Raw genomic sequence first — 21,759 nt, forward strand, 5'->3', positions numbered from 1 at the left:
TAGATACCAATTGAGAAAGCCCATTCTGGTACCCATGTGGAGAATGGGCTGAAGGGACAGGAAAAAGACCAGAATGCGTGTTTTCCCCGCTTGGATACCTGGGAAAACGTTGCTGTCATGGTGGCCCCGGGATGCCCTAGGGACTGACGGAGCTGGCTGAGGGGTCATCGGCCTCCATCCCCATCCCCACCATTGGAGCTAATGGGGAGTGCCCGCAGTGTGGATGTTTCCGTGGTGCCCTCACCCTCCCTGCCCCAGCCCCTTTGGCCTCCTGGTGTTGCGGGCGGGGTATAAGCGGTAATCCAAAACCAAACCAGGATCATACCTAGTGGGAAGGGGTGTGGAGAGGAGAGACTCAGGGGTGGGAGCAGAGCAGCACAAGCTTCTGAGGAGGTAGGGGAGGGCCCTGCAGGACTCTGGGGGCAGCAGCCCTGAGGTGGGTGGGGGGCACCTGGTGTGTGCCTTCGGGGCCAGATTCAAGGGCAGGTCAGAGAAGTGGTGGGTGGGAGTTCAGGGTCAATGTAGATGTGTTGGATCGTACTGATAATGCAGTTTGACTATCCTAACCCCCCTCCTCATCGTGTGACCATAACCGTGTAAGCGGTGTTTGTTCGCAGTGACTGAGAAAGGATCAAAAGCAAAATCGTATTGTCAGAGACACGGAATTGGGTGATACTTTCCATTTTTCTTAATACTGCTGACACAATCCTTGTTCAAGTGAACGGTTTTCTTTTTGAAGCAGAGAGGAATGTTCAAAGTCTGAAGGTGCACGCTGTACCTGCAGATAAGAGTCTCCCAACTCCTGAGTTAAAAAATAAGAGCAAATTCTTGCTGGATTGCCAGACGACACGGAACTGGTTGGATGTTAGAGACCCCACTCATAACCACTTGACACATAACACAGCCTGCTCCCCTCCCTCCATCCCTTCCTCCCATCCATCTGTCTGTCCGTCATGACTGGGGACGCACCACATCCCACTGACGTTCTCATGTCCCCGCTGGAACTTGGGCAAGCCCCTGCTAAGTGCATATTTAAGTTAGCAGGTGCTCCAGAACCTGGTGACAGAAACCGACGGTAGTTCAGTATTTCTCACGGTTCTGCAGTTTGGGTTGGACTAGCTGGGCAGTTGTGCCACGCCCCCTGGCTCTGGCTGGGGTCAGGGCTGGGCTGGAAGGTCCAGGAGGGCTTTGCAAACGTGGGGCCTCCATGTGACTTCCTCACGGTCACATGCTGCTGGCTGGGTTCGAGGGCGGTTGCCGTCTTCTGCGGTGGCCGGCTTCTGCGCGAGAGGGGTTCTGAGCTGCCCATCCCAGGACTGGCACCTTGTGCTTCTGCCTCGTTCTGTTCTGAGAGCGTCGCAGGGCAGGCCAGGGTCAAGGGGAAATAGAGTCCGCGTCTGGATGGGGGACTAGCATGCTGGCATCGGAGAAGCTGCGCCCGTAGCCTAGGAGCCCAGCTGCCCCAGTACAGGTTAGGTTTTTCCCCCAGAAGTTACGGAAGTCATAGAAACGCCCATCTAAAAACAGAGGAAAAGTAACAGGGAGACAAAAGTCATCAAAGACACGTAGCCCCTTCTGCCTACCGTCCACTGCCAACATTGTCCATTTCCTTCTAGATGTTGTCTGTGCCTTTTATTTTGCTTTTTTCACTTAGCACCACATCACTGGTGTTTCTCTGGATTGTTAGAAACCCCTGTAGGCATCTCTTCAAGAGACTCCACACCATCTGCTACCATCTCCCCAGCCAGTCCCTCATGTGGCATGTCTCACTTGTTTCTGGGTTTCTCTTTCCTTTCGAAGTCCCTGGCCGGCCCCGGGGGAGGGACCGGTGAAGTCTTGGGTGCCGGGCCTGCCACTGTGGGGGGTTCTCTCCAGGCCTCTGAGCCCAGCCCGGGGAGCCGTCTGCGGGCACGTGAGCACAGCCACGGGACATACGCGATGAGATTGGGAAGGCTCTTGGCCCTGACGGGTGTCAGTCAGGTGCTGATCATGTGAACACCTGAATGGGCTATCACGGAGCATGGCCCTCATGGTCATGGCCAAGCCTCAGCTGCCCTGTTGCAGGCCGGTCCCTGGTGCTGAATGTTTGCACTGCTTCTTAATAGTCTCTGTTGCAAATCCCAGCACACCGTGCATTTTGTGCCCAGAGGCTGTTTTGTTTTGTTTTGCATATTTTGAGCTCTTTAGACAAAATTACCAGGCAAAAAGGATTACAAGGTCAAGAGTCTGGACAGTTTTCTGTTTTCCTAATGGTAACTCTGGCAGCCACTGGGTCCTTCCGTGGAAACCCACACAGGACCTTCACTTCTGCTACTTGGAATCGGTACGTTCTAGGAAAAAGCACCCTGAATTTGGCCTGCGGAAGTACACCCCGGATCACAGCCTTACCCGCTGCAGTTCGCACACCCTCCTTCTGTGGGGTGTGTTTATGTCTTGGCTGGAAAGGGGCCTGTAGCCTAATGGGAAGGCTCTTTCTGAGCACAATAATTAGTGAGCTCTTCAGGCGCCAGGTGCCAGCACGAAGCATTTGTTTGAGCTGAGGTCTCTTGTGTTCATTATGGTGATTATGGCCTGTCAGTGAGAAGTCTCTGTGCTGTTCCAGGCGGGGGCCTGGGCTGACCTGATTTTTTTTTCAACTTGGCAGTCAAAATCAGAACCCGGAGTTTGTGGCAGGATAGCCGGTCTTTTCCACAAATGACTTCCCGCCAACTGTAGGCGAGGCATGTAGCTGGGGGCCTGGCGTGGCTGCAGAGGCCAGGTGGCCTCGATGTCACCTGCAGGGAGCTCCAGGTTCACCAGGATTGACAAGGCCTCGGTGGCCGTGTGTCCAGGGGGGACGCGGGGAGGGGGAAGTCTTCCCGGAGGAGGAGGCCTTGCAGGTGGGTCCTGCAGGAGACTGCTGGATGCATGGGGCGGGGGGGGGCGGGGGGCAGGGGAAGGAGCCCTGCAAACTTCAGTTCCTGACGGGCCCCGGGGGGGCTGTTGGCAAAGCGAAGGAGCTGACCAACGCAGGCCTCACTGTCTACAGCTTCGGGGAGAGGCAGGCCTGTGCGGATAATTTCCCTTCCCATTTGCCTGCTCTGTCATAACAACCGCCCAAATACACGGCAGCAGATACTGAAGACCCCATGGAGACGGTAGGGAGGGGGAGGCCTGTGGCGATGGGGGGCCTGCCCCACGTGCCTTTGCCGACTGCTGCCTGGGGGAAGGTGTCCCAGGCTTGTCAGCTCCTCTGATTTTTCCAGATTAGCTGGAACTTGGGTTTTCATGTAAAGCCTTCTGAATTTAGGTTGTTTCAAAGCCCGATGATACTCCCACCGTCACAACCCCTGGCTGGATTTGCTTCGGGAGCCATAGTCTGCGCCGGCTGGGTCAGAGGAACTGACTATTGCTGTTCCCCCAGCTTTGATCTTTGTTCTGATGTCATGTGTCCGCCCCTCAACTTGCCTGTGGCCCAGCTTTGGGCGACAGGCCAGGCCAGGCAGGTTCCCCACCTGCCCTGCCTCCCGGGGCCGGGTGTGCGCGCGTCTGACCCCCGCTGCTGCCTCGCTGCAGATCGAGATGGCCATCCTCCGCTTTCCGTACGAATCCTGGGGGACTCCGTTCCAGCAGCTGAAGCAGGTGGTGGAAGAGCCGTCTCCCCAGCTCCCAGCTGACCGTTTCTCTCCTGAGTTTGTGGACTTCACTGCGCAGTGGTGAGTCTGCAGCCTCCCCGAGCCCCAGGTGGCCCCCCTCTCTGCCCCGGCCCGATTCCAGCTCCGCCCTGTGCCCGGTCCCCTTCTCCTTTAGCAAATAAACACCCAGACGACATAGCATCAAAATATGCAGGGCAGAAATAGAGCACAAGGAAAATCTGGCAAACGCTGGTCCTTGGGGAGATTGTGATACAGTCCTTCTAGAACCAGACAGACCAGGTAGCCCGGAAAAGAAAACAAAATGCAGATGGAGGACCTGAATAGCATAAACAGAGTTGCTTTAGTGATGTTTAGAACTTTGTACCAAGTTAAAGAATGCCCATGGGAGTTCTCTTAAAAAAAAAAAATATATATATATATATATATATATATAATGTATGTATGTTCGAGATTAGAAAGGAAATAGGTAGAAAGGAAGAAGGCAGAGGCATCCAGGTCAGGTTTCCTGCCCACAATTAAACAAGAAGTGCTTAGCCGCAGAGGGAAAAGATATGTGGAAACGCAAAGTAAATTCTACTGGCCAACTCTTGTTTTTTTTTAAACATTTTTTTAACTTATTTATTTCTTTATTTTAATTTAAATTCAAGTAGCCAACATACAGTACATTATTAGTTTTTGATGTAGTGTTCAAGGATTCATCCATTGTGTGTAACACCCAATGCTCGTCAGATCACGTGCCCTCCATAATGCCCATCAAGTCACCCCATCCCCCCACCCCCCTCCCTTTGGATTGGTTTTTTTTTTTAAGATTTTATTTATTTGTTTGAGAGAGAGAGCCAGAAATAGTGGCAGAGAGCATGAGTGGGGAGGAGAGGGAGAAGCAGGCTCCCCGCTGAGCAGGGAGCCTGACATGGGGCCCAATCCCAGGACCCTGGGATCATGACCTGAGCTGAAACCAAGAGTTGGACACTTAATGTGCCACCCATGAGCCCCCCAACTCTTGGATTTTGAAAGGGATTTGAAAAATAAAATCACAAGGTATGCAGAAGTGAAGACAGAACATATCGACCTTTCTATGGATTGTGGGCAAAGAGATACTCAGGGGAAAATACGTATCCTCAGAGAGGTGCTAGGGGAGCTGTGTAAATCACTCTCCTATGAGAAATTAAGAAAGACTGAAAACAAATGAGCCTGGCAAGCAGAGTTGGTGGTCACCTTGACCCTTTACCCTGGGGCGTCCCCTGTCCCTGGACCCGCGATGAGGAGTTTCCCTCCTGATTAAGGACACTCTGTGTGCGGTTGTTAACTACTGCATTTCAGTATCATTTGGTATTGGGTTCGTTGAGAATTCCCTAGATCACTCCAGAGACAAGAGAACAAATATCCCAAGAGGCAAAGCAACTTGGTCTAAGTCTTGGTAGAGTTAGAGGTGAGCCCACCCTGGCTTGGCTGGCCTGGAGACCTCCTTTATGCCAGCCTGGCTTCAGCCTGCCCTGCTCTCTTCTAGCCTGAGGAAGAACCCTGCGGAGCGCATGAGCTACTTGGAGCTGATGGTGAGTGTGGGGCGTGAGTGGTGGATTGGCGGGGCTCGGGAGAGGGCCGCGTCCCTGTGCACAGAGCTCGGCAGCACCTTTGGCTTGCCTCTGTCCTAAATCATTCAGGTACTCACTTGTTGGCTCAGACATAACCCCGGCTCCCTCCCGGCTCCTCCAGACCCAGGCCCAGGCAGTGCTCTGACAGATGGTGCAGGGGGATGGGGGGGATGGTGACAGAGGGGAGTCATTTTGTAGCTATCAGGGAAGGCCTCACAGAGGAGGTGACATTTGAACTGGGCTTGGAAGGATGAAGAAGGACTTACGTGCTGATGGAGAGGACATTCCACTTGGCTGGAGGCCTGGTACCAGTGGGGAAGAATGAGTTCAGTGTGGCCGGAGGAGAGCTGCAGGAGGGTGGAGGAGAAAGCTGTCACACTGTCTCTAACAAGGAGGGCTTCCTGAAGGGGGAGGTCATAGAAGGATGTGTAGGAGTTTGCCAGGCAGAGAGACAGGTGTCCTGGGCAGGGGGGGCACGCGGGGGCTGGGGGTGCTCCGAACTCTTACCCAAGGTGACTGCCTTCTCTTGTCCCACCAGGAGCACCCATTCTTCACGTTGCACAAAACGAAGAAGACGGACATTGCGGCCTTTGTGAAGGAGATCCTGGGGGAGGACTCCTAGGGGGCGGGCCGTGGGCTCCTCTCTGGCCCTCCAGCGCCCCACACCCCCTCTGCTGGGGCAGTGCTTGCCCACACGCATAAGCTGCTGCCACCGCAGCCTTGGGTGTTGGGCGAAGAATCAAGGGGGCTGCTCCTGACTGGCTTGCAGCAGGCGTTGGTCCCAAGTGCCAAAGAACCAGACCAGCGGGGCCCCCAGCCAGGCCATGTGGGCCCCACCGGTGCCTCTGCCCATGCTGCTGCAAGGACCCCAGGTCTCCAGCCCCTGAGATCCTGGACTTTGGCGGGCCCGGATGGCCTCCACGGGACCCTGCTGCCCCTCGCAGAGAAGACAGCCAGTGCCTGAGTGTGGGACACTGCCTGGGCCCAGCCCTGGATGCCACCCAAGTTGTATATTTTTTTTTTTATCTCTTGACTGAATAGACTTTGCACACTTCGGCCTAGGGTGGCCACACTTTTGTCCTGGCATCCATGTCGGGGGACACAGTCGGGGGGTGAGCCGTGTGAATCCCCCTGAGCCCCACAAGTAAGACGACGGAGCCGCCCGAGCCTTCCCCCCAGCACTGGCAAAGAGGGCCTCTAAGGGCACCCCGTCCACTGCCTCGGGAGCGGGGGTGCTTTCACTTTTTTTTTTTAATTTATCCTCTTGATTTTTTTTTTTTTTTTTTTTTATTGCTTTGTGGGTTTGGCTGTTTTTTTTCTTGCATGGTGTGGAGCCGATCACTTTTCTCCCACCCCCTAGAGACCAGCAGGTGGAGACCCACCTATCTGCTCAGTCTGGGGTCTCAGGGGATGGGCCCAAGGTCTCTGCTCAGAGAGGTGCTAGGGGAGCTGTCTAACTCACTCTCCTTGGGGACCGGCTCAACAGGGGCTGTGGATTTGCTTTTGGTATTGTTTAAAAAAAAAAGAAAAAGAAAATATATTTTTTTGAAGAAAGGACTGCCCAGGGTCTTATCCCTGTTGGGTTGGGGCAGTTACCTGATTGTTGTTTTAATTTAAAAAAAATAAGAAAAAGTGGAACAAAGACTGTGTGAGACTGTGTGTGGAAGCGGCGAGCCCCACTCCTTGGTGAATATCTGTGGTCCGTAGTAAGCGCTCTTGCCCCCGGGCCAGGGCAGCATGATCGGGGGTTGGGGGGGCTGCTGAACACCTCAGGCTCTGCCCTGGACAGACCCTTCCACATGGGAGGACACTGCAGGTCCCAGCTGAGGCTCCAGGCCCGGTGCTTGGGCTCACTGCCCCAAGTTTGACCCTCCAGGTCCCCTGGAGAGGGCTCAGAGGAGGGGGGGGGGCAGCTCAACGAAGACTCCTTGCCAGGGTCCAATGTGACTCTACGATCCTGTGATCCTTGAGGCCTGGGCTAGGGCTGACACCCTCCTCCAACAGACTGAAGCAGAAGGGCATTTTTTTGTTCATGTAAGCACTGGCTTCAGGCATAGTTAGATCCAGGAGCCTGGTTAATATCCTGAAGAACTTGTGTCCAGCTTAGCTGTTTCCTGTGTCTCGGTTTCACACTTCCCTCGTGGGGACAAGTCAGCAGCCAGTGGCTCCCACCAGCTTAGCAAAGCTCCAGCAGAAGTCTCAGGGCTGACTCTCCTAGCCAGGAAGCGGTCACATGCTTGTCCTGCCAGTCACAGGCCAGGAGGGTCAAACTTGGGGCAGTCAGCCTGCCTACATCTCAGGGTCTGAGAGCAGGGGCTCCCTAGTCCTCCGCGGGAAATTGGGGCATGTTCCCAGAAGGAGGCACTGATCCCTTTGGGGTCTATCTCTCCTCTGCCCTTGTGCACACCCCTCAGCCTCAGCGCAGCCAGAAGTGAAGTCTGTTTTCTCCCCCAAGCTAGTCCTCCGGCTGCCTGTTAACCCTTCCCTGGCACAGCATTTAATCATTTCAAGGCACCTCCCTCACGAAGGCAGCTTCTCACCTCCGGCCTCTGCCCTGACCGTGGCCTCTGCCTGGGGTGGCCCTCCCCCATCTTCCTGTAGCTGCCCGGCACCCCCACCACGTTCCTGGTCTGCCGTGTCCCTGCCTCAGGGAGGCCTCCCCGATCTGACCCGGCCAGGCCAGCTCATCTTTACCAGCGTCCTCTGGGTAGATCTGACCTGTCACTGTTGTGTCCCCAGTGCTGACATCTAGCAAGCATTCAGTCACCCTTCGTTGAATGAAAACGCGAATGAATGAATACACGAAGGGAGGGAGGAGGGCGTGAATGAATTCCGCAGCCCTGTGTGTAGGTGCGCGTGGACGGATGCGCGTGCGCGGATCGGCCCGCAGGCGCGTGTGTGCGCGCGCGCGCGAGTGTATGTGTGTGCGCGCACAGGACCGGCAGGACCCGAGTCCCAGGGGCGCGGCCCCCGTCGTTCCTCCTGCCGCCACCAGGAGGCGGCAGAGCCCCGACTTTGACCCCGTGTCCCCGGAGCCCCGCCCAGCCTCGGAGCGCCCTGGCCACCTGCGCTTGCTCCCCACCCCTCACCCGCACTCGAGGTTCTAGAGGGGGCGGGGTGTCGGGTCGGCGGGGGGACCCGCGCTGGGGCTCCGAACCTCTCCGCGCAGTTCTCCTTCTCTGCCCCCTACGCCCACTGGCCCGCCTGTGCTCGCCCACCCCTCTGCCTGTGCATAGGCCGGGTGGGGAGCTCTGGGGCTGATGCAGAGACAGGGCAGAGGCCTGACTCATCTACAGAATCTCATGGGTGGGGGCACAGCCCTCCATAGCTGGCAAATCGCTTCCCAGTTTACAGAGGACTTTGCACTTTGCAAAGCTCGGGGCTCTTTACAACACAGTTTGCAAAGTAATTTACATTTGCAAAGCCCTGTACTACATTATAAAGCACTTTGTAGTTTACCAAGTAGTTTACAGTTTGCCAAGTACTGGCCCCATTAGAAAGCACTTTAGAGTTTGCAGATTCCTCTGCACATTAGTTCAAACAGCAGTTGTTTACAGGTTCAGTTACTATTTATAGGATCCTTCAGCTTTTACAAAGGGTGTCCAGGCATCCAAGTGGGGGTGCCAGTGTGCAGATAATTTGACGTTTACAAAGGACATCCTCAGTCCCTGGGCCCTTGACAGTTTATAAAACCTGTGACCTCAGTGAAGGCTTCCTGCCTGCTCCTCACTGAAAGTAGCAGGGTGCTCTTCCCTGTCCCCGGGCTGTGAGGTGGAGATCAGAGGCCCTTTTGCTAGGGCTGGCTGTCTCAGTTTCTCTCCAAGCAGCACGGCCTGGGGGGTGCCTATCTCTGCGGCTAGGAGTCTCACTGGACTGATAGATGGCAGAGGCACGTGGACTTTGTGTTTCAATGACAGCATGGAGCATCCTCATAAGGCAGTGTTACAATGCAGCATTCAGGCCTGGTCAGGAGTGGGAAGGCAGCCTTAGGGGGAAGAGTTGGTGACTTCCCCTCTGGAGGCCAGGGAAAGGCCAGGGAAAGCAGCCTCCCTTGTTAAATATCAGCCCAGTCTCTCCTCTCCTTAGAACCGTGCTGTGGCTCCCACCTCCCCTAGTCCAAGCCTCCTGATGGTCCACAACGCCCACACCCACTGGTCCGCTCTCTCACCCCCTCCCACTTCTTTTTTTTTTTTTTTTTAAGATTTTATTTATTCATCAGAGACAGAGAGAGAGGCAGAGGGAGAAGCAGGCTCCCAAGGAGCAGGGAGCCCAATGTGGGACTCGATCCCAGGACCCTGGGATCATGACCTGAGCTGAAGGCAGACACTTAACCATCTGAGCCACCCATGTGCCCTACCCCTCTCCCACTTCTTTCCTGGGCTTCAGACACACCGTGTTCAAACACCCCGAGTCTGGACCCACCTCAGGGCCTTTGCACTGGCTGTTCTCTCTGCTCAGAACACTCTCCCAAGATGTCCTCGTGGCTGGCTCAGATGTCTCTATTTACATGCGGCCTCCTGACAGAGGCGTCCCTGACCCCCCTGTCACTCTGTCCCCTCAACCTAGTATATTTTCTTCCACTACACCGGGAGCTCTTCTAGGGTCTAGATGAGTCTGTCTTGCTCAGAGCCTGGAGTGGAGGAGGGTCTGGCACTGACAGGAAATGGCAGGTGCAGGGAAGGTGCCCTCTGGCCTCAAGGCTGAACCTAGATCCAAGGCAGTGGGGCCCTGGGAGCCCATCCCTGTCAGAACTGCGCCAAGGTTTGGGCTGGGGGGTGGGGGGTGGGGGGTACTGCCGTTCTTTCTATGTATTCTAGGGCACCAGTCCTGGGAGGGCTCTCCAGGAGCAAGGTAACCCCCTTATTGTTCTGCCTGCGGATCCTGCACCTCAGAGAAGGGAAGCAAACAGCTCAAGGCCACACAGGCAGCAGGGCCAAAGCTGGGCTCTGGGCGCTCGGCCGGCATCTCCCAAACCTCAGCTGCCTCGCTCGGGGTCGGAGGCCAGGGCTCCCTGTGACGCTGCGGACTGGAGCACAGCCGTCCCCCGAGAACCTCCCTAGAACCGTGATTAAGGGTCACTCCCCCGCTCCAGTTTTTAAGCCGGTTTGGGTAACTCTGGCCCAGGGAAGCGGGGAGGGGCTAGCAAATGGCTCCCAACCCTCGGCTTTCTCTTGGGCCGGCTCCCGGCTGCCTGTGGCAGGGGCGGTGACTGAGCCAGCCCCGCGACTGTCATTTCCTCTCTCGGCAGGGACTTAGCATCTGGCCCAGCCCTCACGTGACCGACTGATCTTTTCCCCGCCAACCCCCCCACCCGGGGTCTGTGGCCTCTGCTTGTACACCTCCCCCGATGGGGAGCTCATTCTCCTTTAGACGTGCTTCCTGGAGGGATCAGAGATTCTTCTTGTCCTGGTTCCACTCCCTGAGGCGTGTGACGTGAGGGCCTCATGTGTAAACCCCGGCATGCTGTAAGTGCATTTCTTTGCCTCTTGTGAAAGCCGTTTTCAAATCCTTTTGGAAACCAGGTGGGAGGGTCTATATATACATCCGCTGTGCTATGTTTGTCGTAGCTCATGCGTCCTCACGCCCGGGGGCCTCGGGTTCTCCTGGAGGTTACAAAGGCTCAGCGAGGGCCTGGCCCTGCCCGGGGGGCCCCCCCAGAGAGTGAGGCAGAGCTGGGTGGACCCAGAAACCGGGGAGTCCTGCCCCGCCCCCCACCAGCCCAAGCTTTGTCCTACCCTGAGTGAGCCACCTGCCAAGCCAGGTTTAGCTGCATCCACCCCCTCTAGTGTCGCCGAAGCTGTGGGCGGCTCTATTCTTGTCCTGGGCTGGCCTCGCGGCGAGACTTGGGTGGCAGGAGGCTTGGGAGGCGGCAGCAGCTGTGACCTCTGGTTGGGATGCACCAGCCCAGGAAGTCCTTCCCTTCCATGGCTCCCCATTGCCCCGGGGTGTGTGTGCGGGGGTCCAGGCAAAGGAGACTTAGCGGGGACTCTCTACAGCAGAGCCTTGTCTGGATTGCGCACTGCAGGCTTGGCACAGGGAGGTGTTATGTGAGCACCCACTGTGTGCCGGGCAGCGTTCTAGAAGTGGAGCTCCAGCAGGGCTGAGGCCGACCGGTGCAGCGAGCGAGCACATGCAAACTCGCAGATGCTCAATGTAGCACTCCCTACTTCGTTTCCATTAGCACTCCCCGAGGAGAAACAAATTAAATTAATTAATTAAATCATTTACATCCATTAAACTTAATTATAATTAATTGACTGATTAATTAGGTAGATTATTTAAACTTAATTTCTCCCGAATGAGAGATACAGTACTAAGGAATACGATTTTGTCATGTAGGGCCACAAAGTATTGTACCATTGAAGCTCTTTTTCACTCCCCCAAGAGCCAACTTTGGCCAGATGTATGGCTAAGATTAATATAAAGCACACTCAGTGTCGTGAGAGAAAAGGGGACAGGTGAGAGGGGGACCCTTACTGGGTACTGGCCACAGGAGAGCGCACAGCCTCAGAAGACCCCCTGTAAGGGGAATAGCAGGAGGAGAAGGCAGAACAAAGTGGGTGAGGAGTGGAGGGAGCAGGCCAGGAACAGCCTGTGCAAAGGTCCTGAGATAGGAGAGGACTTGGTGCCGTTGAAGAGAATCGTGTTGGGGGCGGATCACGTGGGGTCCTTCAGGCCCTGATGAAGACTCCAGACTTTATTTTCAGGGCATAAGGGGAGTCGTTGGAGGGTTTTAAGCAGAGGAGAGATGCAGTGAGACTTACATTAAGAACAACACTAACACCTTCCTGATATGTCATCATCTCTGCTACGTAATACCTTTTGACATCCAAGCCCCGCTCTGTGCCCCAACCTCCCTGCAGGGTTATCTACCCTCCATCCCCAGCTTTTAGGTGACAGCCCCCCCTTGACTCTGTCACCTCAGGCTGTGTGACTTTGAAGATGTCACGATCCCTCTCTGAGACTCAGTTTCCTTATCTGCAAATTGGGGGTGCTGACATTGATCTTGCGGGATTGTAGGTGGTTTCAGTGAAACCCTGGAGGCCCATCACGGGCCTGGGACACAGTAGGTGCTCAGTTAATGAACCTGTCCTCTGATTTCTGTTCTTAACCACCAGTCTTAGGCTGCTCTAGGCCCAGACAGTGAATGATGAGCACCAGGCACTGTGTTCCTTGGGCTCTAGATTCATCCTCTTTCTCATAGTTGCCTTTAAACTAAAACTTCATTCCCCATAGTGCCCCCAGGATGGCAGAGATAGGCTTGCCTTTTAAGCCTTGGTCTCAGCATCTGTCCTGGGTCTGTGATGGCAGATGGGGACAGACCTCCCATCTCGGGGCCCCGGGACCTCTGACTGCAGCAGGGCAGAGCCTGGCCAGGTCTGACCCTGTGTAACCCTAGATCAGAGCCTCCTTGGTCCCTCCCATCTATGGACAACCTTCAGCAAGTCACCACTTCTCAGGTCTCCGTTTTCTTTGTTGTACGATGGAGTGGACAGGCCTGTTTGCCCAGCAGCCTGCCTCCTTGTATGATCTCAGTGAGTGTCGATGAGGAAAGCTCGGGGGAGGGACAGGCTTTGGTGCTGGGCCTTGGGTGGGGGGCAAGGGCCAGGATCACTAGAACAGTCCCTCCATTCCATTGCCTGCTCATTCTGGTCTTTCCGCCGGAAATTCCCTTCAGAATTCTTGGGTGCAAACCACAGAAAGGTGACTGTTCACCCGAGGTAAAAGGGGGATTTCTTGGCTCAGTCTCAGGGCTTATGGAGTGGATGGGAGGACTTTCAGTGGTTATGGAAGATACAGGGGCTTGGGCATCCAAGCCAGCCTGGCCAGGACTCTACTATGGCCCTTGCTCAATATTAAGCTTCCAAGTCCCAGGTAGGAGTGGCCTGTTGGCCAAACCACAGTCTGGTCCTTTCCGATTCTGCAGTAGGACACAGGACACTGCCTACGTGGGATGCTGCACAGGAGCTGCCTCCCAGTTAAGAAGAGCTTTGGATGCTGGACAGCCACCCCCACCCCATCGCAGATATTCACTACATCTTACCTCTTCTCCCTGTGAACTCCTACTCATACATCAAAACCTACTTTCTCCAGTTCTGCTGTTATGCGGTTTTCCCGTATTCATCACTTGTTTCTCAGGGTTCCCACGGCGTCTTGCTTCCCTCTACCCCCACCCAATCATACTGTGGCCAAGCCTGCTCCCTATGTCACACTCTGCTCCCTCAAAGCAGAGGCTGACCTGGCATTTACTCAACACTTACCCTCTGCCACATACTGTTCCACGCACTGTGCACGGGTTATTGCAGTGAATTTTCACAACAGCCCTCAGAAGTGGGTTCTGTTGCCTTTTCCATTTTTTTAATCAGTTTTTTTTTAAGATTTTTTTTTTAAATTTATTTATTTGACAGAGAGATAGCACAAGTAGGCAGAGCGGCAGGCAGAGGGAAAGGGAGAAGCAGGCTCTCTGCCGAACAGGGAGCCCTGGGATCATGACCTGAGCCGAAGGCAGCCGCTTAACCGACTGAGCCACCCAGGCGCCCCTGCCTTTTCCATTTTACAGAGGATGAAACCAAGGCACAGAGATGCTAGGCAATTTGTTCAAGATCACACGGGTGGTGAAGGGCAGGCCTGGGATCCAACCCAGGTAGCCTGGCTCTAAGCGCTGGTGAGGGAGGGAGCGTCCGGCCGTCGTTCCGCGTGGGGTCTTCCCCTCTCAGGTGTTTGAAGACCTCCCTTCCCCCCAGAGTGGGTTAATGGAGCCAAGTAAATATAATGCCAATGTCAAAATGAAGAGCTCCGTGTCGTTCAAGTGTTGAAGTTGTAAGAATAAAGAAAGCACACAGGTCTCAGAACATTGGCCAAAGCTATTTTCAGAACTAAGAGGGAGAAAGAGCTAGAAAGAGTGGGAAGAGTCTGCACCCTGGGTCAAAGGGACCTGGATGGCGGTGCCTCCCAGCAGCATGGCCGGGAGCAGCCCCTCGCCTCTCTGCGGGACAATGCGATCACCTGCCCGCCCTCGCCCCCCGCTCCGCAGCTCTGCCCAGGACCGTGCTCAGGGCTCGAGAGGGCGTGACACGGGCCAGTGCTGTCCCGGGCTTCCCCAGCTGGACTGAGCTCCGAGACCCCCCGGGGGGACTGTGGCGAGAACACACCCCGTCTTGGCTCCCTCCGGCCTGGGTCTCACTTCCCTGTGGATATTGCCCAGGATTCCTTGCTCCCACACCCTTCTCTCTGCGTCCACTACTGAGTGAACCTAAGGAGATGGTGTCTCTGTAAAGTACAGTGGGGGATGCAGAAGCTAACAGAGGTAGGGGTTTTAGTCCATAGAAGTGCTCAGTGAATGACCCCCGAAGTCCTTACGGGGATTCTCCCTACACCACCCCCCGCCCCTGCATGGGGCCACCCTGCCCCCAGAAGCTCTCCTGGCTCCCCACAGAGCCAGGGGTCTACTTCTCCAGGTTCTCACAGCTTTTGGCTTTTCTGTAACATCACTCCTCCCTTCACCGACCCACCTCGGTCCCTCCACTTTAGCTGTATGGCCTCTGGCAAGTGGCTGCACCTCTCTGATTCTCCACATTCTGAGCCCCATGTGCTGGGACCTGTTGCTTTCTCTGGAAAAGTCAGCATGGTTTACTGGGCAACTGAATTGTAGGTCTCATGTCATTTGCCAGCACTCCTGGCTAAGGGTCCCAGGGGAGTATCTTTGCGGTTGTCAGTGTTCATCTCCATTGGGGCCACAGCATGAGGAGGCTGGGGGAAGAGGTCGACAGGGTGGGAATCACAAAGGTTCTGGAAGGCTTCACCTCCCCATGCGTGGAGCACACTGTTGGCGCCTGACCAGAGCTTGCAGACCTCCTTATGGGAACCAGATACCTGACCCCCTCTTCGGGATATGTGCTCTGTACTCTCTGGCTGACCACTCACACCTCAGGCCTGTTTCAGACAATGGCCCGTCGGTCTTCTTCACCCCGTACAGCAAAGTGGAAGTACCTGAGGGTCGATGCCCACATCCTTGGGTCCCCTCAGCCAATGTACTGCAGCAGGAAAGCCCAGCCCGTTGCCTTAAGATAGCGCAAACTGAGAGGTATAATCTGCACGCCAGAGCTGCCTGGGACCAGGGCCTGGCCAGGACCGACATGCACCCTTGCTTGGCTTCTCCTGCTTTCTGCTATTTCCCTTACTCCCTACTGGTTTCTGCTCTGAACGCTTCCTTCATGAAGCCCCTGCAGCTGAATCCTTGTCTTGGACTCTGTTTCTGGGAGAACCTGATATGAGAGAGCTTGCTGGCACTGGGTGCCATGGGTGCACTTTAATAGAGCAAGTTTATCAGTTAGGATCCAGGTTTGGCTGCTTATTAACAACAACAGCAAAACCAAACTGATGGTGGTTTAAACCAGACAGATGATTACTTTTCTCTCCTATATAACAGCTTAAGGAACAGTGATCTGTGCCTCAAGACAGGCGGCTTCATGGTGTCAGGGCCTGGGTTCCTTCCATCTTGTTGCTCTGCGATTCCTATGGTGTTTGATGCCTTCGTCCTTCTGACCCACGATGGTAACTCGGCTCCAAGCCCACGTTCTGGGTGGCAGGATGTGGGAAGAGATGAAGAGGCAGCATATCCCTTCCCTGGAAGGGCATAACCTGGGAGCGGTGCGTCATTGATTCACAGCCCATTGGCCATACTTCAGTCACATGGTCTTCTGTAGTTGCAAGGGTCGCTGGGAAATGTAGTTTTTGTACAGGCAGCCAGGGCCCTACCTAGACCCCCAGGGATCTATAACTGTAGAAGGAGGGGGAGTAGAGATGGGGGAAATCTATCAAGTCCCACCACAAATAGGGGCACAAATAGTGCTTCGAAGCTGGCACAACCTTTATCTTCCAGTGAGGTTGGTCTAGAAGAAAATATGCTGAGGACTGTGTGGATGTGTAAAGGGGGCCCCTGTCAGGGAGGGCCACATGGCAGGGGGGACTGTAGGATGCTGTGAGGGTTTCTGGAGATGTGCGGTCACCAGGGCCTCCTGGGGCCAGGAGTTGGGGAGGAAGGGACAAGAAGTGGCCAGAGGGGAGCTGCCGGTGTTACGGAACCTGGACTGGATGGCCTGACGGAAGAACCAAGCGGCACTTGGAGATCTTGGAGGATAGGAGCTTTATTTAACGCGGGCGGGCTCCGAGGAGAGTGGTCTCCAAAGGTCTGAGCCCCCAGCACAAACAAAGGGGGTAATTTATACACTTCTACTTCCGCATACTGGGCACTCTTGGCATGTGCGCGAAGCGGGGCAGGGAGAAGAACCTGGAAGAGCCCCGGCGCCGGGGCTGGGATTCCCTTGCTGGCTCGGTTGGCCCTCTTAGGACACAGATTTTTCCTCATCACCAGTAGTGAGGAAACCCTCCAGCTTCTCCACTCTTCAGTTACTGCGCGACACACAGGAGCGTGGGAGGGGGTCGCCGATGGAGGGAAAGGGGCCAGGTGTCCACTGGAGTCTCAGCAGACAGGCAGTAGGAATGGTTGCAAGAGACAAAGCCAAACTGATCTGGTGAGAGGCACAGGGCAGCGGAACAAGTAGGCTTTAAGGGAGCCGCCTGCCTCCTGAGGGTTTGCAGAGGAGCTCTGAGAAAACCAAATCTCCCTTACAAGGAGCCAAGGCATTTAAAATAAAAATACGATGGGGCGCCTGGGTGGCTCAGTTGGTTAAGCGACTGCCTTTGGCTCAGGTCATGATCCCGGAGTCCAGGGATCAAGTCCCGCATCGGGCTCCCCGCTCAGCAGGGGGTCTGCCTCTCCCTCTGACCCTCCCCCCTCTCATGTGCTCTCTGTCTCTCTCATTCTGTCTCAAATAAATAAATAAAATCTTTAAAAAAAATAAAATAAAATAAAAATACGATGGGCTGCTCTGTGAGGCTGATCACTGGGTTCTATTCATTTTCCACGGATGTTTGCAAACCTAGAATCGTGTCACGCAGCATTCGGTCCCAGGCTTTCCGACCAATAATCACCATTTTGAGGGCTTCTTAGCATTCCATCATCACGAGAGACATCCCTTGCTGAGAGACAGTCCGCTGTTGTTGGATGTGGCCTCTGACTCCAAGTGTCTGCTCCGGCGACCAACCCGGGCGTGGACATCCTTGAGCCGGCAGCTTGGTTGGCGGTTCAGAGCGTAGATCATTTCCCTGGGCACGATTCCCAGAAGAGAAGTGGGGCAAAGGGAAGCACATTTGCCTGTAAGGGCCACGGAGTATGCAGCCAAATGGCTTCCTGGCCTGGTTCTGCCAAGTTACCCGCACACCTGCAGAGCCTGAGAGCGAGCGTCGCCCCCTGGGGAGGGTGTGCTAGTTTGCTTTAATTTTCCTTTCCCAGATTTTTTAAGTGCTGTGTGTTCATTGTACACATTTTAGAAGCTATTGAACAATTTACAAAGAAAACTCGCCTATAATCCCGTCTGCCAGAACAATCTATGGTTCGCATTTTTTAGAATTTATTTCTTTGAAACATACTTGACACAGAACATTGTGTAAGTTTCAGAGTACAGCTAGCATTTTGATGTATATCTTTCCAGCCCTTTTTTCTATATAAAAATTTTTATGGTACAGAAATTTACACACATAAGCCTTTTATTTTTTAAAAGGTTTTATTTATTTATTTATTTATTTATTATTATTATTTTTTAAAGATTTTATTTATTTATTTGAGACAGAGAGAATGAGAGAGAGCACATGAGAGGGGGGAGGGTCAGAGGGAGAAGCAGACTCCCTGCCGAGCAGGGAGCCCGATGCGGGACTCGATCCCGGGACTCCGGGATCATGACCTGAGCCGAAGGCAGTCGCTTAACCAACTGAGCCACCCAGGCGCCCGGTTTTATTTATTTATTAGAGAGAGAGAGAGTGAGAGAGCACAAGCAGCGGGAGCGGCAGACAGAGGGAGAGGGAGAAGCACGCTCCCCGCTGAGCAGAGAGCCCGACGAGGGGCTCGATCCCAGGACCCTGGAATCAGGACGCAAGCCGAAGGCAGACGCTTCACCGACTGAGCCACCCAGGCGCCCCCACGCACAGCCTTTTATTATGAAAGGTTCAAACATATATAAAATCAGAGCGAGTAATGAGCCACCAGGTACCGAGCACCCAGTTTGAAGAGTGCTTAGTGCATGCCGGTCTTGTCTCTACCGTCGCCCACTTTACCTCTTTACCTCCCAGATTATTGGGGCATTTATCCCATTCATCCCAAACGTCATATAATTTCATCCACAAATATTCCAGAGTATCCTTATGAAAGATTAGTCCTCAAAAAATAGTAATAATATCATTATTTAATACCTCGCGTGCAACAATCATTCCTTAATATCAGCACATATCCAGTCTCTCTTCAAACTCAGAATTGTCTCAGAAATGTCAAAATGCAACAAAACCTGGTTTGACTCAAGATCTCAATGAGGTCCCCACGGCACACTGGCTGATGGATCTCCCAAGTATGTTTCATCTCGACGTTGCCCTGTCGTGTATTTTTCCTTGTAATTTATTTGTTGAAAAACCTGGGTTGAAAGGCCTGTAGTGTTTCCCATGGTTTGTGTACTTCCTGCAGATTGGGAGCTGGGGCTAGAGACTCGATCGGATTCAGGTTGGATTTCTTTTTTTTTTTTGGCAAGAACTCTTGGTAGAGAGCTCTGTGTTCCTCTCTCGGGAGGCACGGTGTCTGTCCTGCTGGCTCTGTGGTGTGACCAGCTGTTGATGGTCAGTGACTGATGGCTAATTTATTAGTGCTTGCAAACTGGTGATATCTCATTCTGTTATCGCTACTTCATTTATTTCTGTGCTCCTCTGGACAGAAACTTAGCTTCCTCTACTATTTGGCTACCTGCTGATGCTTTTTTTTTTTTTAAGATTTTTTTATTTATTTTATTTATTTATTTTTTAATTTATTTGAGACAGAGAGAATGAGAGAGAGAGAGCATGAGAGGGAGGAGGGTCAGAGGGAGACGCAGACTCCCCGCCGAGCAGGGAGCCCGATGCGGGACTCGATCCCGGGACTCCAGGATCATTACCTGAGCTGAAGGCAGTCGCTTAACCAACTGAGCCACCCAGGCGCCCCCCTGCTGATGCTTGTGTAATCCCAGTAATGGTTTTCTAAATTACCCTGGTCTTCCAATGGTGGTCAAGTAGGGATTTAAAAAAAAATAATTATGAACTCATGGATTCAAAGATATTTCATATGTTTCAGTGGATTGTGATAATTACCCTTACTGAGTGTTTTTCCCCTGTAGGTAATCATTAAAACAATATATGGTGTATCCTTGGTGGCAGTTGGAAAACATGGCCAGAAATGTTTGGACATTCGTGCCATTGAGAGATGTGGTCTGTGTGTCCCCCCTTGGCTCTGGGTGACTTGTCAGTGCTTTAGCCCCCAGCAGAGTGTGGCACCAGTGATGCTCAGGACCTTCTGAGCTGGGTTGTACAAGGCCACAGAGCCTAATCCTGACTCACTCAAGACACTGCTGCTTGGACCCCTCACTGCCCCCAGACCCTTTGCTGGAGGGACTGCGTGTAGGCACAGCGACCCACAGTCCCCGCCATGCCCTGCCTTCCAGCTGGCCCCACCAAACACCAGTCATGTGAGTGAAGGCATCCTGGATCTTCCAGACCAGCTCACCTCCAAGCAGATGCCGGTGAGTAACCTGCATCAGCACCCTGGGGAAAAGCAAAATCCCCCCAGCCAGCCCTCCCTCAATTCCTGACCCACAAAGTAATAATAAAACGATTGTCTAAGCCTAACGTTGAGCTAGTCATGGTACAATGGATAATTGGAACGTTCTTCCTTTTGTCTCTTTGACATAAGCTGGCTCATACCTGCGTGTATCCTCCTCCTTTATTAGATCGATGGCAGCATACCCCAGTGACTGTCCTCCACCTCACAGGTTTTCACCAGACAATATGTTCTGGCCGTCAGTCCAGAGAGATTTCAAGCATAGTATTGGAGTTTCCTTTCTTAGCCAACCTGAAAACCTTTTTTCTATTAATAGATGAGCTAAGACCATATAATCAATACGTGTAGCCTCAGTTCTGTCACATTGTTTTATGGTACATTTATACCTATGTAAGTTTTTAAAAGAAATTGTCTTTCAGTATGGTTTTCATCTTCTCCCTCTCTTTGGCTTGATCTTTTTGGTCCTTAGGAAAATTTCCTATATCTGCTCCCATTGTTACCTTTATACTCATGTCTGTATGAAATACTTTCCGTCCCCTCTCTTTTTGTCTATTCTCTACTATGAGCAATATTGAAACTTGCTCTGATCCTCTTCCCGCAGCACCTGATTTGAATTAATATCCTTTTGCTTGCAGACATGAACCGCAAGGCATTCAGCAAGCCTGCTCCAGTTTTTATACACTCTTCTCGCGTTCCCTCAAATATATGGTGGCCATATTGCATCAGACTGTACTCTAGCTCTTATAACCATTAATTGGTCTTCACTGTACAAGGAACTACGTGGTCTATATGTTTACCACTCACCCACCTTTTGTTCGTGTTTCTCGGGTCATTTCTGTTGTCTGAGCTTCAGATTTTCTGAGAGCGTCCTCAAAAGGTGCGCACGGGAACAATATCCTTGGAGTCCTTGCTTGTTGATAAGTGTTTATAACCTTTATATTTGGAAATCTGTTTGGCTAGATCTACCATCCTTGGCTCATGCTGTACTCCCTTCCTTGTAAATAAGCCTTCTAGTTGCTCCTGACAGGAAGTGTTGATATAGGTAAGTCTGATGACAACCTGATTTTCCTGATAAGTGACTGTGTCTTTTTTTGCCTGCATTCTCAAGGGCATCTGTAGAATCTGTCTTTCTGTTGGATATTCTGGGTCAATCTTTCCAGGTATCCAATGTTGTTTCAAGTTAGTTATTTTAGGAACGGATTTTGTTGTTGTTGTTTTGTTTTGTTTTGTTTTGTTTTATTTATAGTGTGTAGACTTTGTTTGAGTCTTTAGCTTTGGTGACCTTCTTCAGCGACCTCTATTATACATATGTTAGCTCTTTCCGCCTATTCTCTGCATAGGCACTTTTTCGCACCCATGTTTTTCTAATGCCCCTACAACTTATCTTCTCAATTCCTTAGGTGCATCTGGTGTGCTTATTTGCTCCCATGTTCCTTTCAGGTTGGGCTTTATTCTTTAATGAGGACTCCCTTTTGTTTCTAATTCTAGCACATCATTCCTGAGGTCCTTTCATTTTGATTTGTTATTCTTTTGTGTCTTTTATTCCTTCGAAAATTTCTGTTGACTCATTTTTAAATATCAGGAAACGGTTTTTATGTTCTCGGGCATGTGTTCTATGGGCACACATTTCGGGGGTGCCCTCATTATCTGTGGTGACATTGCCTGTTATTCTCATTTTCACGAAGATAACTTTGTATGGGATTTAATGACAATCTTTTCTGATTCTCATTTTTATATGAAAGGAGTTTTCTGAACTTTCCAGAGGAGGGAGGGGTCAGTATCTGTTTTTAAGCTTCGTAGCTCTAGAGTTCACTCTTCTGTTGTGTCTACGGAATGTTAA

At 52.7% G+C, this 21,759-nt stretch overlaps 1 protein-coding gene across 1 annotated transcript in view; it reads left to right on the plus strand.

The window, feature by feature from the left end:
• Window positions 1–6,834, plus strand: part of MAP2K3 (mitogen-activated protein kinase kinase 3) — a 29,763-nt gene extending 22,929 nt beyond the window's left edge. Inside the window, exons 10-12 of the mRNA XM_034989788.1 lie at window positions 3,556–3,695; window positions 5,143–5,188; window positions 5,766–6,834. Of these exons, the coding sequence (XP_034845679.1) occupies window positions 3,556–3,695; window positions 5,143–5,188; window positions 5,766–5,849 (270 nt within the window). The 3' untranslated portion in view covers window positions 5,850–6,834. The remainder of the gene's footprint in view (window positions 1–3,555; window positions 3,696–5,142; window positions 5,189–5,765) is intronic.
• Window positions 6,835–21,759: the final 14,925 nt, after the last annotated feature.

Source organism: Mirounga leonina, unplaced genomic scaffold, assembly GCF_011800145.1.
Source record: "Mirounga leonina isolate KUSES-001 unplaced genomic scaffold, KU_Mleo_1.0 Mir_488, whole genome shotgun sequence".
Lineage (NCBI taxonomy): Eukaryota > Metazoa > Chordata > Mammalia > Carnivora > Phocidae > Mirounga > Mirounga leonina.